Here is a 17702-nt window from a genome sequence, read left to right as displayed (position 1 = left end):
TTGAAAACATTGTATCTTGAATCATTTGTAAATGAAGTACTAGAGTATATTATTAAAAACAAAATTCAGAATAAGAATCCACACTAGTAAGTTCTTATAAATAATATGAAGATTTCAAATCTTGAAGATAATAAAAGAACTTTATAGACCTGACATTAAATAACACCCCACATAAAAACCAAAGACCAGGTCTTTGTTTTAAGATTTCTGCAGCCTCACAATCATATCATAATGGAGGAAACCAGCTCTAGCAGCTCTTTCCGGTTGCTCTGCTACTTCAGAAAGGATCATCTTGATCCCTGTAAATAAATGTTCGAAAGATAAAGATTCAGCTGCACTGTCCCCTACAAATAGATTGAAGTATTGAACATAACAAATGACAAGGCAATTAAACACCTTTTTGAAGCTGACTGGGCCGAGCTAGATCCAACACACATGACATCGATTTTGACATTTTTTCATTGATAATGTCACTGGGGTAGTACCTCAGCTCCAATGTACTCCTAACCAAAGGCCAGAATTAAGACATTACAACAAAAATGCAAAATGAATACAACAGCACCTACAATATTCAGCCACATAACAAAGAAAAGAAGAAACTAATCAACATTTTTATTGGGCCAAGGACCAGAGAACATCAACATGTTAACCACAAGAATCCTCAACTGAGACCAGAGTGACCTATTCATGAACTGATCCACACCGCAGTAAGAAACATACATTGCCTGGCTAGACTGGAGTTGTGTATTTACCTGAGAGCACCTCGGACGTCGCGTGCGAAACAAAACCTTAGGTTTTCTATTATTTTAGACCAGGATGTGAATATCTGCATGGAATAAAAGGGGCCAAAATTCAATACTATATATATATATATATAAAAGAAAAAGAAAAAAGCAATGTCCTGAGTGGGAAAATACAAGAGCAAAAACCTGCTCAATAGTCTCTGCATTTTTCAGACCACCATTATTCAGGAGAATTAATAACGACTTGACAAGCCGTGGAAGGAAGCTACACAAGAGAAAAAAAAATCATACAAAAGAAAAATGGTGGGAAACATAGATAAGGAATGGTCAAAAGACTATATATAGTTTTGAGAAGTACTCACGGAGCAAAATCGTACTTGAGATCTCCTGATAAAGCAGCAATCAAACTGTGGCAAAGAGAAAAGAAAATGATTAGAATGTGATTCCAAAGTTGTGTGGTGGTTAAATACGATGGAGTGACACTGATAAGCATGGACCAAACATGGATCCAGATGCAGAAAGATGGTCCGATGACCAAGCTAGAAAATAGTAGCAAACCTGAGGATGGAATCAAGAGAGAATCTTGCTTCCATTTGTAATTCAGAGACAAGTTTTAAGAAGATGAATTCTGAAGACCGCTTATATGACTCCACAGATTGTGCATACGGCAACAACTCTTCAAGAAGCAAAATAAAATCTTTTGATGCGTTCTGATCCTGCGTTTAACCAACCAAAACTCAACAAAATAGCAGATAAAAACAAGAGACCATTGATGATTACAAACTAAAGAAGCCAAATCTTAATAAAAGTCACGACTTTGAAACTCTGAGGTTCAGAAAATCATTAAAATTCTCGTATGCTAGTAAAGACAGAGATACAAGAAGAAGAAAGATTAAAACTTTTGATCAAAACACATACCCTCAATTCTACGAGGCAATCCGCGAGAAAATTGGATCCCTTTGAACGATTGAGCTTCTCCAACGTAAAGGCAGCCCACTCGTCGAGTCTCAGGCAGGGTAACTTATAAAAAGACATAACGACCATAGATAGTTAGAGAGAGAGAGAGAGAGAGAGAGAGAGAGAGAGAGAGAGAGAGAGAGAGAGAGAGAGAGAGAGAGAGAGAGAGAGAGCAAACAGCAGTCCAGTGAATGAATTTAACTACAAGATAGTACATCGAGAAGACGCACCCTCAATCTATTCCTTGGCATATTAGGATTCCGACAATCACCACGGCCGAAGCTATTAGGATTCCGACAACTACCAGAGAGAGAGAGAGATAGATAGAAAGAGCGAAGAGAGAGGCTGCCGCCTGATTATATGTAAAGTTCTTGTTTGACCTACCGATCCGGTCTGCGGTTAAGTAATCTTTTTTTACAATGTTACTTGAAAGAATAACTTTTTTTTTCCAGTTACTTCTTGTCCCTGTATTTTTTTTTTTTTTTTTTTTGTTAACAAAGCCTTTATTTACATAAATGTAAATTTCAAAATGGGATATTTTTTTCCCATGGTCACGAGTAAATAAATAAAAAACTGTGAGGATAAGTAACATGTAAAATATTTAGTTGACAAGGGAAGTAACAACAACACGGTCGATGCTGATTGTCTCGCATTTCAAGCTTATGCGTGCGCGTTCGTGTAGCGGTGCAGTACATATGTCCAAGCCAAACTCTGCATTTATGTTCGTGTAGCGGTGCAGTACAAGATGATTTGTTTTTTTTCCCTTTAATCATCTGAGTTTAGTAGGTTATATCTATATTTATCTTTTTTTGCTCAATAACCATTATATTTCTTATGTGGAGATTTTTAGTTCTTTCTCGTATTTTTACTAGACAGAATGGTCAAAGAGTAATACTTTGTCCATATGTATTTTTACTATAGACCGAATGGTCAAAAGTCATAGAAAACATCTTAAGATCCTGTGCTACGCAAACGTCTTAGGTAACAGAATTTTCTAAGAATGCATTACTAAGAAATTCAAGCTGAGCATCATTATAATCCCAAACTAGACTTTTGATTAGTCTCTTTGCTTACTTATCTCACAGTTGATAGCTCATCTGCTTCTGGAAATCCTAACGCAAGTTGCGAAGCCTGCTTCTGGAAATCCTAACGCAAGTTGCGAAGACTGTGTGATCATACATGTTCATTAACTTCTTAGCCTTGTCGTGATAAGGACAGCGCTGCTCTTCAGTCATCATGTCCCATTCTTGGACTAGCTCTTCAAAAACGAGCGTGCTGCTCTTTTTGAGTACTTTTTTATCCTTCTCGTACTCACTCAGAAACTCCTCCCTGAACCAAAGTAACATACATAGTTAGTGATGGTTGATAGAAGAAACAATAAAATGTTGTAAGATCATATGATAGAATGCTTACAGATAAACTAGAAGCCCATTTGTTGGGCGAAAATACTCGGTTTCTTCAGAGGAACCATCAGAAGATGATTCATGGTAATTCACATCACGGTATTTGTCCTGAAACACACAACGCAGTTAGGACAAAAGAACAAAACAATTAAAGAAACTGTCCAATCAACTACTATGGCTTACAAGTAAATGCGCAAAGAACGCAATGGAATTATCCTATACAATAAAAAAAGAATCATCATGAAAGGTCAAACAGATAAAACCAAAAACAAGTGATGAAATCGATGAACAATTAATTACCTCAGCTGACATGGAATTCCATTTTCCAAATGAACCATTAAACTGTCCAAAAGGGAAACATTAAACTACATAACTGAGTCTTTATTATTATTATTTTTTATTTTTTTTTAAAAAAAGAGAGAGAGATGTCACCGAGCACTCACGCTTGTGAGACGCGTGCCGGCGAGGAAGACCTCGTATTCACTATTAAAGAAACACACACGGATCAAAACATGCAACACAAAAAAACGTTTCTATCTAAATAGGATAAGTAAAAGAAGATAAGAGGGAAGCTGCTTACACGAAAATGCCGAATGGAGACATAATTTGCTGACCAGGCTCGTCATCAAATTCACCATCAGAAGGAGGCTGCATGGGATAGAAAAGGCGGTCGAAGACTGCCCTGTGCTTCTGGTACACATCCATACGTTTAGCAGACTCAAGACGGAAAGGTTCCTGGTCCTGAACACGCATGAGACTTACTTATTAAAGAATGAAGCCAAGTAAAAATCACCATCCATAAGACAAGAACAAAAGACAACTTACAGTCTTGGACATGAAGGTCCACTTTTTCCCACAAGCAGTTAAAGCAGCAACTAAAGTTCTGTCCTTGGTGCGTCTCGCCTTGGCATAGGGTTTAAGGAATTCCTCCCTGTAGATGGATCATAAAAGAGTTATATATATATATATATAACCAAATAAAGAAATAGCAAATGGAAGAAGAGTGATTACATAAAAACGAGATAAGGAGCTGGCAGCCTTGGTATTGAAGGAGAGCTCAGGGACACACTATCATACAATCAAGGAATGCATCAGGAAACAAGGATCTAGGAAGCAGACAACTCCTCCTTGCAAGTTCTATGGAGTCTTACTTGGAAAAGTCGTAATCTCCTATTGCTCTGATGATCAATAGAAACCTAGCAAAAGATTAAGACAAAACTGAGCAAAGAGGCATAAAAGAACACATCAAAACAATTAGGTCAAGGCTTACTTGGATATTGGAGTCGAGTCATCTCCTCCTTCCGCTATACGTGTTGCATCTACTCCTTCCACAGTGGAGACAACCCTAGCAAGCAAGCGAGAGAGAGAGAGAGAGAGAGAGAATCTTAAGCGAAAACATCTAACCATAGTGTCAATAGGGGGAAATCCTTACCGGACAAAAGGAAGATGCAGGCACCTAATTAACGAACGAACAAGTAAGAAGCGAACAGAATCAATCAAGCAAGAGAGAAAGCCAGGTAAAATAAACGATCCGATCTATGGAGGAGGCGAGTCTTACATGGAGTCAACATCTATCAAGAGGAACCTAGAGAGAGAGAGAGAGAGAAAGAAACAGTAAAACAGTAAGCACAGAGGCAAAACAGAACACATCAAATAAAAAAAACATTTAGGTCAAGGCCTACTTGGATATTGGAGTCGAGTCATCTCCTCCTACCTTTATACGATATGCATTTACAACCAGGGTCGAGCCATCCCTAGCAAACAAGTAAGAGAGAGAGAGAGAGAGAGAGAGAGAGAGAGAGAGAGAGAGAGAGAGAGAGAGAGAGAGAGAGAGAGAGAGAGAGAGAGAGAGAGAGAGAGAGAGAGAGAGAGAGAGAGAGAGAGAGAGAGAGAGAGAGAGAGAGAGAGAGAGAGAGAGAGAGAGAGAGAGAGAGAGAGAGAGAGAGAGAGAGAGAGAGAGAGAGAGAGAGAGAGAGAGAGAGAGAGAGAGAGAGAGAGAGAGAGAGAGAGAGAGAGAGAGAGAGAGAGAGAGAGAGAGAGAGAGAGAGAGAGAGAGAGAGTCTTAAGCAAAAACAATAAAGGATCTATGGAGGAGGAGAGTCTTACTTGGACGCTGCTTCCACAATCGGATTATCATTCTCACTTGCTTCCACGGTCGAGCCATCCCTAGCAAACAAGTAAGAGAGAGAACATCAAACAAGCAAGCAAGCCACAAAAATAAAGGATCTATGGAGGATATTAAGCAAAAACAAGCTCTTCAAACAAGCAACAAACCACACAAAAATAAAGGATCTATGGAGGATCTTAAGCAAAAACAGGCGCATCAAACAAGCAACAAAAATGTGGTGGTACAATGTTAAATAGATTAGCTCAGATCAGCTAAAGAATACACATATCAAAACGAAAGGACTTTATAAGTAAGGGAAGTACAAAGTTTAAACAGGTTTATCAAACAAGCAAGCCAGAAAAATAAACAGGTTCATCAAACAAGCAAGCAAGCCACACAAAAATAAAGGATCTATGGAGGAGGCGAGTCTTACTTGGGCTCTGGTTCCACAGCCGGAGTCTCGCTACCTTCCACGGTCGAGCCAAACCTAGCCAGCAAGTAAGAGTGAGAGAGGATCTTAAACAGGTTCATCGAATAAGCAACAAGCCACAACAATAAAGGATCTATGGAGGATCTGTAGCAGGTTCATCGAAAAAGCAACAAACCACACAAAAAACAAAGGATCTATGGAGGATCTTAAGCAAAAACAATAAAGGAGATCTTGAGCAAAAACAGGCGAACAAGTTCATCAAGCAATAAACGATGCGATCTATGGCGGAGGAGAGTCTTACTTGGACTCTGCTTCCACAATCGGAGTCTCAGTTCCTTCCACGTTCGAGCCAAACCTAGCAAGCACGTGAGAGGGAGAGAGTGAGAGAGAGAGAGAACCTTAAGCGAAAAGTAAGAAACGAACAGAATCATCAAGCAAGAAAAAATAATCGATGAGGCGAGTCTTACTTGGATTCTGGTTCCACGATCGGAGTCGCACTTCCTTCCATGATCGCAAGCAAGAAAAGCTGAGAGGCGAGATGAGATTGTACGGTTTGGAGTCGGAGATGAGCGAGAGGAGGAAGATCTTAGGGTTTCTTGCTTTTGCAAGTGTGGGAGGGTTTTATACGAGAGAGAGATATATATTTATTTTGGGTGTGAATTTCATTTTCCAACCAATGGCAGCGCATTCCTTCCCCTCCAAGGCCAAGGCCAAGGCCAAGGCCAAGGCCATTCTCTCAAACAGATGAGACAAAAAGTACTTTATTTTGTTTTTCAAACTATATACTATAATAAAATCTACACAAATAAGACGAGATGATAAATAGGTCATTTTCGTGTTACTGAATTTTAGAGATCGAGAAACCAAGAAATCTCAGCCTAGAACACAGAAAAAAAAATACAGAAAGAGAGAGAAAGAGAGACGCAGAGAGATGAAAGTGACTTGAGGGTTGCCTTATTTATATTGATTGTTTTTAATAAATGCTTCTTCTTTATTTCCTATTTTATAGGCCTGGGAATTAAGAGGTTAATCGTTCCTTAATTGCAGCTAAATCTCTTCTTTCTTTTTTTTTTTATATTTAGACATTCTAGGCCCAATCAAATAAATTTTTTTTTTTTTTATTTATAGACATTCCTGAATGAATGTTTCCTTTTTATTCCCTTTCCAATTTTAGAGGCCGGGAATTAGATGGTTAATTACAGTCAAATCTTTTATTTATAGCCACTCTACATATGCTTTGACTTTTGACTAGGCTTCATATGTATCTATTTTCGAAATGCCCATGTCTGCTGGGTTAGATAAGCCCTTCCAAATCTCTTAGTTGTAGACAGGGATCAACCAGTATAAAAAACTAACAGAGGTCCAGTGTGGTAAAATGTGTATTTAACCTTCTTTAACTTAATACATTTTTATTAAATGTCACAGTTAGATCGCATATTTGCATCGTGCGGGATGAAAATCATCCGACTGATGCTTTAGCAAAAAGAAGTATCCAAGATTTTAATAACTTTCAGTTTCATTTTTATGTACCAAGGTTTATTACGAACGAACTCCATAAGGATTTTATGTAAACTACTTCCATAACTAAATAAAGCTCAAGAATTATATATATATTTTCTTAAACTTAAAACATGGCAAACATTGCTACGATATACACGGTAGCAGTCCAGTCGTTGTCGACGTGCTAGTCTATTTTTTCTTTTTACATTCTTCCTCTCTACGGCTTTTCACAAATATTGGTACTATTCAGTTAGCATGGGCCCATGCCTCTAATCCGCAACAACGAAATGCTTTGGAAAGTGAATTTCAAGCTTTGCTATTTGCTATGATTAAATGCTGGAGTAACGGGTATCGAAATGTCCTCTTTGAAGGGAGATAATATAAACACAGTTACAAACTGGTTACAATGGAAAACAAAGTTTAAAGATGCTCAATTCTGTTGGACAAACCGACTTTCCAATACACACAGACAACCTTGCAAAGCACGCAATCCCTTCACTATCATCTTTTCATTTCTATAGCTTTGTACCTAATTTCATTAGCTCTGCTTTGTCAAATGATTTCTTTGATTATTAATGAAAGTAATTTGTTAAAAAAAAATGTCAGCTACTGCAAAGATCTCATAACAAATCATCTGATTTCACGTGTAAGGTGGAGATTGTACGTTGATTTTCAGACCAATAAACCAATATCTCTTGAATATTTCAGAATTCAACTATTAATATATCCAGAAAACGACACCATTTAGTAGCGCAGTCTAGTAGCCTCTTCTTGGTCTTTTTTTCTTCGTATAACAGCAGCTCCAACGGACATTTCCACCTTGACAGCGCCGAGAACTGGATCGGTGGCTGTTCATGAGATAGGACATCTCCTAGGGTTAGGTCATTCCTCGGTTCAAGACTCTTATCATGTTTCCGACCATCACGACAGGGAGGCGTAAGGTTGACTTGCATATCGATGACGTGGAAGGAGTTCAGTATTTGTATGGTTCGATCGAATCCTAACTTCAACGGGTCTAGAACTACAACACCGTCCACTCAACAACAAGACACTGGCAGTGGCAACTCCGGGGATGCTGGGAGGATCTACGGTTCTGGATCGGGTTTGACTAGTCTATTGATGTCGACGGATGAATTTTTGTTGGTGTATTTACTGTAAATAATTAACCTCTTACATGATTTAGTTAAGTCATTAAGCTTACTGATCGTGTGGTACGGTTTGTTCGTTGGTTTATTTTCACTTTGTATCTTCGCTTACTGATTGGTTTCTCCATTTATGCATAGTTTCTATTTTATACAATGAACTAGCTAGTATTGAGCCCATGCTATGCATGGGAGTATATCTGCCTACAAATAAAACCAAGAAGAGAAACCCACAGAAACAGCAAAATGAGTAAGAGAGAAACTTTAATCTAATTAAGAAGCTTCGATGAAAGCATAATCACTCTCGTCGCTGATTTGATTCAGAGTTGCAAGACTCCATATTATAAAACTCACTTCCCTAAAATTTAAACCTTGAGAACTAAGAAACAAAATATAATCATCGTGCGTACCAGTGTCTGCGGACATTTCTTTTTAATATTCCGTCCTTTTTTATCAAACCTAAACATTGTTTTAGTTATATTTTCTGGAACTGGATAAAAAGGAACGCCTAAATTAGAAGTTCAGCATTAAACCGGTTGTATTACCGTTTTCTTTTTTTATGTGTTAGTGTGTGAATGCTACACTTCTAATTTTGTAGGGACAAGAGATATATCTTGTGTATAATAACAGACTCATAAGGTGACACAAAAGACTCGTAAACTGATTTATAATATGTGTGCACACCAAAAAACAGATTTCTGATCTGTTCAGACAAAAAAAAAACGGATTTCTAATCTGTTTCGTTACAATAAAACATATCTGTAAAATAATTAAACCATAACAAATAGATTTGTAAATACCTAATTTGTATAATAATAGCTTCATATATACTTGTTGTTACCTCAGTCGAACAAAGCTCTGTTTTCTGTTAGTGTATTGAGTTTTATCCTCAACCTGAGTCCTTCAAAAGGGATCAGAAAGTATTAATTGAGAAAAAAAGAATCTGAATAAAAGCAAGGCATAAATTTGTATGGACTTTTTGCTACATTCAAAACAAAAACAAAGAAGATGAAGATGAAGAAGATAAGACGACGGGAAATAAAAGAGAGATGACTGGAAGAGTTAGTTGGTGCAAATTATATAAAGAGTTCAAACTGATTGAAATCGTGGCATGACTGGAAGTTATAGATTAAATGATTTATCTTTTAAATTTGAACGTGATATGAGAAATTTTAGGAGTTTCGGTTTTGCGGTTTCAAAAAACTGAAGCGATTGTTTGTTAACTTTTTCTTTTGCATCAATTATTTTTTAAATATTGATAATATTTCTTTTTAAAACATAATGACATGTGTCTGAAAATTATTGGTCATGTAAATTGTGCTCTAGTATGTAGAAGATATCTTTTTGTTAGCAATTAAGAAATTAAAAAATTCTGAGATGACTTTTTATGAATTATAATTTAGTACCACTAACACATGATAACAAAAGAGAACAAAAAGGAGTACTTTGTATTGTTAATGTATGAATTATTCATTGGAACGTCAGTAATATTCAATATATCGTATGAGAAAGTGATCAAGTTGATAAGAAGAGAGAAACATGAAAATGATAGCCAGATTTAATACTAAAGAAATCAAATATAAACAAAGTAAATTATTAAATTTCTGATTTGGTCCCAAGACAAAATAATAAAAACTATGATCTAAGTGAAAAAAAATAAAGGTTCACATACTCTCCCGCGTGACTTGATTGAACTAGAAGGTTAATCTGATTGTTTTATATCTTGAAAGTTCAAACTATAGTTAAAATTTTTTAGCTGTAAAGTTCAAGCTAATAATTAAGGCTATATGAATGTTGAACGCGTTCCGTAGCGGGACGAAGAGGTCTGTAATGATGTGTTACTATTCATATGCATTTTGTTTACTTGGATAATGGGAAAAGTAAAATAATAAATAAAACAAAATATTACTTTATAGTCTTGTCAAGGCAGAACGCATGGTGTAAATATGTATGTATAAAAGGTGTGGTTCGATATACTGTAGGTGGTTTAAATATTTTTCATTTTTTTGTTTTTATATTATAAATGTACATAAAACCAATTTTCTCTGTACACTCTTGTGTTATGTATCATTGTATTTCTAACGAAAAATAATATCAACTTTACAAAATATGAATGCTAATGCGTGCATTTCTCCGTCATTTACATTAGACTTGGATATTTTTCCCGAACTCGAAAACCTGCACCGGAACTGATCTATAAATACATGTTCAGTTTAAATAATATTTTATTATTTTAAAACTAAATGTAGTTAATATTTATAAATATATAAACTATATTATATAAATTCAAGTACCTATTCGGTTCACGGTTTGGTTTCGGTTTTTCGCTTATAGAAATATAGGATCAACTAGTATAATTGATAGGATCGAAACCCAAACCAAACCTCGTTTTTTGGTTTGGTTTGATTTTGTTTCAGATAAATGTGCCAATGACTAGCTACAATTTTGAAATTTGAAATACAATATTTTATATGAAGAGATATGTGGATATGATTTGTAAAGTTTTTCAGATATATAAGGATTTTTATAAATTAAATAACATAGTTGTTTAAATTATACTAGTATCAGTGGCATCTAAATTTATAATTGTTTTATAAATTAACAAAATATTTTTGGATATTTTAATGAAATTTTGTTTAAAGACAACTAGCGCAATTAAAATATTTAAACATAACATAATTGCCAATATATCTCAGTAATAGCATATTAAATTTTATATTTGAGATTTATAAAATAATTTTTTAAAAGAAAATTTAATTTTTAATAATTATACTAGTATCACTGATTTTTAGTTTGTAAAAATAAGTATATCATATGTATCCCGCAGTTGCACTATTTATGGTATATGTCATTCATTTTTTGTTTTGAACAACTTTTTTTAAACAAACCGCAGTTGTTCCGCAGCATGCATTTCTCTTATACAAACTGCATATAAACTGCACCGCAGTATCCAATATGCTTGTCCTGCACCGGTCAAACCGCTGTTACCATTTGAAGCCTAACTTAGTTACTGTAATTGTCTAGATTTGAGAACAGTTTAAGAAATCAATCACAATATATGGGGAACACTTTTAACAAAAAGTAATGATACCAATTTGACCTTGATGAAGGAATTTTATCTCAACTTTTGAAAGCATCGGGTTTCATCCATCTCAAATAGTACCATTTAATAATTTTGTGGGGTTATTGGTTGTTGTATTTTAATGGATTTGAAAATCTGAACTAAATCTAGTGTTATTGGTTATATGATTTTCAAATATGTATTAAATGATTCATAAATTCTATATCAAATCACAGCAAGGGAGAATGGATGAGTGAACTGACAAGTAAAGAGCTCTAAATCAGCGCCAAAAACTGGTGAACACACGACTATGGTATGTGGTTATCAAAAATTACATTTTCCAAGATATCTAAATGACAAGAAAAAAAAACTTTAGAGTACAAGTTATGTTTTGCAAATCAGACAGAAGAGGTGACCATTGAGGTGATAGAATTTCTTGAAGCATGGGAATGTTCTTCACGTTAAAATCATGTATCATTCGTCTTTTTTTTTTCATTCGGCATGTTTTGTCTTTATTTAGTTAGTTTATTTATGTGCTAACATAAAAGAACATTTGAAATGAAATATATAGAACTAGCTTATTTTTTGTTATAGAATTTGTCTGGAGAATGTAAAGCTAATAGGCTATTCATATATTGGACACAAAATATGCAATCAAAAAACAAGGGAAAGATAGACAAAACCGTCATTAAAATGAAAAGTATATAAATATACAATGAATTGAAAATATTATAGATAAAAGACAAAAATGAAAACTCAGCCCGGTAATAAATAATGATACAAAATAAAATAAAAGATTTAGTTTATGGTAAGAAAAAAAATGGTCGAAAAGAGTCTTAAGGATTGGACCACATGGTCCTCATTAGAATTAATTTTGCAAATTCTGAAAATCAAACGAACCCAAGCTGCTCTACCGTATTCTCGTACTTAACATAACTCATTAAAAAAAGACATTCTCATTATTGATGCTTATATGTGTGTGTGATGATGTTTCAGGTGATTTCTCGATGTGTTAAACACGGACTAACCGGTGTTCAAGAATCTGGTTGGCTTATCTTTTCGGGGTGACAACAAACGATGCTGGAAACTGCTGCCTTACCTTATTTTCCTTCCTTCATGTTTCAGGCCCTATTGAAAAAGACGCTGGCTTGAGAGATTTAGTCAGCTGGCTTCCTGAAGAGGTTCTAGGCAGCACCTTGTCCTTACTTCCGACGAAACAAGCCGCATCAACATCTGTACTTGCTAAAAAGGGGAGGCATGTGTGATGATGATAATATATTGCAAACTCATGGCGCTCGTTGGAGCTGCAGCATCCAAGTGCTAGACCGATTTCGTTTCTTTTTCTAGCTAGACTTTCATCATAAACTTTTGTTTTTGTTAAACGTATCTAATTCATAGGCAAGATCATGATGTGAATCACTCAGTGTGCTAGTTTGCACCACTTACAAATCATGGCAAAACTATTTTCTCTTTGTAGACCTAAACTTTTCAAATCACAAAATTAACTACTAAATTATTCATTACAACCCTTAATGGGCTCTTACCAATGGAGTTGCTCTAAGTTCTTATAAAATAATATGAAGATTTCAAATCTTGAAGATAATAAAAGAACTTTATAGACCTGACATTAAATAACACCCCACATAAAAACCAAAGACCAGGTCTTTGTTTTAAGATTTCTGCAGCCTCACAATCATATCATAATGGAGGAAACCAGCTCTAGCAGCTCTTTCCGGTTGCTCTGCTACTTCAGAAAGGATCATCTTGATCCCTGTAAATAAATGTTCGAAAGATAAAGATTCAGCTGCACTGTCCCCTACAAATAGATTGAAGTATTGAACATAACAAATGACAAGGCAATTAAACACCTTTTTGAAGCTGACTGGGCCGAGCTAGATCCAACACACATGACATCGATTTTGACATTTTTTCATTGATAATGTCACTGGGGTAGTACCTCAGCTCCAATGTACTCCTAACCAAAGGCCAGAATTAAGACATTACAACAAAAATGCAAAATGAATAAACAGCACCTACAATATTCAGCCACATAACAAAGAAAAGAAGAAACTAATCAACATTTTTATTGGGCCAAGGACCAGAGAACATCAACATGTTAACCACAAGAATCCTCAACTGAGACCAGAGTGACCTATTCATGAACTGATCCACACCGCAGTAAGAAACATACATTGCCTGGCTAGACTGGAGTTGTGTATTTACCTGAGAGCACCTCGGACGTCGCGTGCGAAACAAAACCTTAGGTTTTCTATTATTTTAGACCAGGATGTGAATATCTGCATGGAATAAAAGGGGCCAAAATTCAATACTATATATATATATTATAAAAGAAAAAGAAAAAAGCAATGTCCTGAGTGGGAAAATACAAGAGCAAAAACCTGCTCAATAGTCTCTGCATTTTTCAGACACCACCATTATTCAGGAGAATTAATAACGACTTGACAAGCCGTGGAAGGAAGCTACACAAGAGAAAAAAAAATCATACAAAAGAAAAATGGTGGGAAACATAGATAAGGAATGGTCAAAAGACTATATATAGTTTTGAGAAGTACTCACGGAGCAAAATCGTACTTGAGATCTCCTGATAAAGCAGCAATCAAACTGTGGCAAAGAGAAAAGAAAATGATTAGAATGTGATTCCAAAGTTGTGTGGTGGTTAAATACGATGGAGTGACACTGATAAGCATGGACCAAACATGGATCCAGATGCAGAAAGATGGTCCGATGACCAAGCTAGAAAATAGTAGCAAACCTGAGGATGGAATCAAGAGAGAATCTTGCTTCCATTTGTAATTCAGAGACAAGTTTTAAGAAGATGAATTCTGAAGACCGCTTATATGACTCCACAGATTGTGCATACGGCAACAACTCTTCAAGAAGCAAAATAAAATCTTTTGATGCGTTCTGATCCTGCGTTTAACCAACCAAAACTCAACAAATAGCAGATAAAAACAAGAGACCATTGATGATTACAAACTAAAGAAGCCAAATCTTAATAAAAGTCACGACTTTGAAACTCTGAGGTTCAGAAAATCATTAAATTCTCGTATGCTAGTAAAGACAGAGATACAAGAAGAAAGATTAAAACTTTTGATCAAAACACATACCCTCAATTCTACGAGGCAATCCGCGAGAAAATTGGATCCCTTTGAACGATTGAGCTTCTCCAACGTAAAGGCAGCCCACTCGTCGAGTCTCAGGCAGGGTAACTTATAAAAAGACATAACGACCATAGATAGTTAGAGAGAGAGAGAGAGAGAGAGAAGAGAGAGAGAGAGAGAGAGAGAGAGAGAGAGAGAGAGAGAGAGAGAGAGCAAACAGCAGTCCAGTGAATGAATTTAACTACAAGATAGTACATCGAGAAGACGCACCCTCAATCTATTCCTTGGCATATTAGGATTCCGACAATCACCACGGCGGCCGAAGCTATTAGGATTCCGACAACTACCAGAGAGAGAGAGAGATAGATAGAAAGAGCGAAGAGAGAGGCTGCCGCCTGATTATATGTAAAGTTCTTGTTTGACCTACCGATCCGGTCTGCGGTTAAGTAATCTTTTTTTACAATGTTACTTGAAAGAATAACTTTTTTTTTCCAGTTACTTCTTGTCCCTGTATTTTTTTTTTTTTTTTTTTTTGTTAACAAAGCCTTTATTTACATAAATGTAAATTTCAAAATGGGATATTTTTTTCCCATGGTCACGAGTAAATAAAAAAAAACTGTGAGGATAAGTAACATGTAAAATATTTAGTTGACAAGGGAAGTAACAACAACACGGTCGATGCTGATTGTCTCGCATTTCAAGCTTATGCGTGCGCGTTCGTGTAGCGGTGCAGTACATATGTCCAAGCCAAACTCTGCATTTATGTTCGTGTAGCGGTGCAGTACAAGATGATTTGTTTTTTTTTCCCTTTAATCATCTGAGTTTAGTAGGTTATATCTATATTTATCTTTTTTTGCTCAATAACCATTATATTTCTTATGTGGAGATTTTTAGTTCTTTCTCGTATTTTTTACTAGACAGAATGGTCAAAGAGTAATACTTTGTCCATATTATTTTTACTATAGACCGAATGGTCAAAAGTCATAGAAAACATCTTAAGATCCTGTGCTACGCAAACGTCTTAGGTAACAGAATTTTCTAAGAATGCATTACTAAGAAATTCAAGCTGAGCATCATTATAATCCCAAACTAGACTTTTGATTAGTCTCTTTGCTTACTTATCTCACAGTTGATAGCTCATCTGCTTCTGGAAATCCTAACGCAAGTTGCGAAGCCTGCTTCTGGAAATCCTAACGCAAGTTGCGAAGACTGTGTGATCATACATGTTCATTAACTTCTTAGCCTTGTCGTGATAAGGACAGCGCTGCTCTTCAGTCATCATGTCCCATTCTTGGACTAGCTCTTCAAAACGAGCGTGCTGCTCTTTTTGAGTACTTTTTTATCCTTCTCGTACTCACTCAGAAACTCCTCCCTGAACCAAAGTAACATACATAGTTAGTGATGGTTGATAGAAGAAACAATAAAATGTTGTAAGATCATATGATAGAATGCTTACAGATAAACTAGAAGCCCATTTGTTGGGCGAAAATACTCGGTTTCTTCAGAGGAACCATCAGAAGATGATTCATGGTAATTCACATCACGGTATTTGTCCTGAAACACACAACGCAGTTAGGACAAAAGAACAAAACAATTAAAGAAACTGTCCAATCAACTACTATGGCTTACAAGTAAATGCGCAAAGAACGCAATGGACACCAACTGATGCACCCTCATTCGGTCGTTAGACAAGGTAACAAAGGGAGCCTTATCCTATACAATAAAAAAAGAATCATCATGAAAGGTCAAACAGATAAAACCAAAAACAAGTGATGAAATCGATGAACAATTAATTACCTCAGCTGACATGGAATTCCATTTTCCAAATGAACCATTAAACTGTCCAAAAGGGAAACATTAAACTACATAACTGAGTCTTTATTATTATTATTTTTTATTTTTTTTTAAAAAAAGAGAGAGAGATGTCACCGAGCACTCACGCTTGTGAGACGCGTGCCGGCGAGGAACCTCGTATTCACTATTAAAGAAACACACACGGATCAAAACATGCAACACAAAAAAACGTTTCTATCTAAATAGGATAAGTAAAAGAAGATAAGAGGGAAGCTGCTTACACGAAAATGCCGAATGGAGACATAATTTGCTGACCAGGCTCGTCATCAAATTCACCATCAGAAGGAGGCTGCATGGGATAGAAAAGGCGGTCGAAGACTGCCCTGTGCTTCTGGTACACATCCATACGTTTAGCAGACTCAAGACGGAAAGGTTCCTGGTCCTGAACACGCATGAGACTTACTTATTAAAGAATGAAGCCAAGTAAAAATCACCATCCATAAGACAAGAACAAAAGACAACTTACAGTCTTGGACATGAAGGTCCACTTTTTCCCACAAGCAGTTAAAGCAGCAACTAAAGTTCTGTCCTTGGTGCGTCTCGCCTTGGCATAGGGTTTAAGGAATTCCTCCCTGTAGATGGATCATAAAAGAGTTATATATATATATATATAACCAAATAAAGAAATAGCAAATGGAAGAAGAGTGATTACATAAAAACGAGATAAGGAGCTGGCAGCCTTGGTATTGAAGGAGAGCTCAGGGACACACTATCATACAATCAAGGAATGCATCAGGAAACAAGGATCTAGGAAGCAGACAACTCCTCCTTGCAAGTTCTATGGAGTCTTACTTGGAAAAGTCGTAATCTCCTATTGCTCTGATGATCAATAGAAACCTAGCAAAAGATTAAGACAAAACTGAGCAAAGAGGCATAAAAGAACACATCAAAACAATTAGGTCAAGGCTTACTTGGATATTGGAGTCGAGTCATCTCCTCCTTCCGCTATACGTGTTGCATCTACTCCTTCCACAGTGGAGACAACCCTAGCAAGCAAGCGAGAGAGAGAGAGAGAGAGAGAGAATCTTAAGCGAAAACATCTAACCATAGTGTCAATAGGGGGAAATCCTTACCGGACAAAAGGAAGATGCAGGCACCTAATTAACGAACGAACAAGTAAGAAGCGAACAGAATCAATCAAGCAAGAGAGAAAGCCAGGTAAAATAAACGATCCGATCTATGGAGGAGGCGAGTCTTACATGGAGTCAACATCTATCAAGAGGAACCTAGAGAGAGAGAGAGAGAGAAAGACAACAGTAAGCACAGAGGCAAAACAGAACACATCAAATAAAAAAAACATTTAGGTCAAGGCCTACTTGGATATTGGAGTCGAGTCATCTCCTCCTACCTTTATAACGATATGCATTTACAACCAGGGTCGAG

At 36.2% G+C, this 17702-nt stretch overlaps 3 protein-coding genes and 1 long non-coding RNA gene across 10 annotated transcripts; all 4 read right to left on the bottom strand.

Moving 5' to 3' along the window:
* Positions 1-32: 32 nt before the first annotated feature.
* On the bottom strand, positions 33-2067 carry LOC106445056. 2 transcript variants are annotated; one of them, XM_048740910.1, is made up of 8 exons: positions 1931-2067; positions 1662-1763; positions 1302-1459; positions 1106-1150; positions 918-1008; positions 753-826; positions 397-503; positions 33-299 (listed from the first exon to the last, which is right to left on the bottom strand). In XM_048740910.1, exons 1-8 carry the CDS (start codon positions 1949-1951, stop codon positions 199-201), a joined length of 699 nt encoding a protein of 232 aa, XP_048596867.1. In that variant the 5' UTR covers positions 1952-2067; the 3' UTR covers positions 33-198. The 2 variants fall into 2 exon arrangements, with proteins under 2 accessions (XP_048596867.1, XP_048596868.1); XM_048740911.1 differs by having other exon boundaries at positions 930-1008.
* Positions 2068-2581: 514 nt separating this feature from the next.
* On the bottom strand, positions 2582-6586 carry LOC125578380. Of its 4 annotated transcripts, XM_048740906.1 has the most exons (17): positions 6108-6585; positions 5942-5995; positions 5644-5697; positions 5210-5269; positions 4786-4857; positions 4662-4688; positions 4536-4559; positions 4374-4448; positions 4255-4299; positions 4115-4171; positions 3929-4034; positions 3684-3844; positions 3547-3586; positions 3404-3445; positions 3287-3319; positions 3114-3211; positions 2582-3029 (listed from the first exon to the last, which is right to left on the bottom strand). In XM_048740906.1, exons 1-17 carry the CDS (start codon positions 6146-6148, stop codon positions 2813-2815), a joined length of 1206 nt encoding a protein of 401 aa, XP_048596863.1. In that variant the 5' UTR covers positions 6149-6585; the 3' UTR covers positions 2582-2812. The 4 variants fall into 4 exon arrangements, with proteins under 4 accessions (XP_048596863.1, XP_048596864.1, XP_048596865.1 ...); XM_048740907.1 differs by lacking the exon at positions 3287-3319; XM_048740908.1 differs by lacking the exon at positions 5942-5995.
* A 6242-nt stretch (positions 6587-12828) lies between these two features.
* LOC125578382 lies at positions 12829-14852 on the bottom strand. 2 transcript variants are annotated; one of them, XR_007316467.1, is made up of 8 exons: positions 14736-14852; positions 14472-14573; positions 14117-14268; positions 13921-13965; positions 13743-13823; positions 13567-13640; positions 13212-13318; positions 12829-13114 (listed from the first exon to the last, which is right to left on the bottom strand). It is a non-coding gene; the product is annotated as an uncharacterized LOC125578382 (long non-coding RNA). The 2 variants fall into 2 exon arrangements; XR_007316466.1 differs by having other exon boundaries at positions 14117-14274; positions 14736-14851.
* A 1068-nt stretch (positions 14853-15920) lies between these two features.
* On the bottom strand, positions 15921-17698 carry LOC125578381. 2 transcript variants are annotated; one of them, XM_048740913.1, is made up of 12 exons: positions 17636-17698; positions 17519-17545; positions 17393-17416; positions 17231-17305; positions 17112-17156; positions 16972-17028; positions 16786-16891; positions 16541-16701; positions 16406-16443; positions 16263-16304; positions 16095-16178; positions 15921-16019 (listed from the first exon to the last, which is right to left on the bottom strand). In XM_048740913.1, exons 1-10 carry the CDS (start codon positions 17683-17685, stop codon positions 16300-16302), a joined length of 588 nt encoding a protein of 195 aa, XP_048596870.1. In that variant the 5' UTR covers positions 17686-17698; the 3' UTR covers positions 15921-16019; positions 16095-16178; positions 16263-16299. The 2 variants fall into 2 exon arrangements, with proteins under 2 accessions (XP_048596870.1, XP_048596869.1); XM_048740912.1 differs by lacking the exon at positions 15921-16019 and having other exon boundaries at positions 16094-16178; positions 16263-16443.
* Positions 17699-17702: the final 4 nt, after the last annotated feature.

This window comes from Brassica napus, chromosome A9 (genome assembly GCF_020379485.1).
Source record: "Brassica napus cultivar Da-Ae chromosome A9, Da-Ae, whole genome shotgun sequence".
NCBI lineage: Eukaryota > Viridiplantae > Streptophyta > Magnoliopsida > Brassicales > Brassicaceae > Brassica > Brassica napus.
The sequence above is the reverse complement of the archived record's forward strand: the minus strand, read 5'-3'. Positions and strand labels throughout refer to the sequence as shown.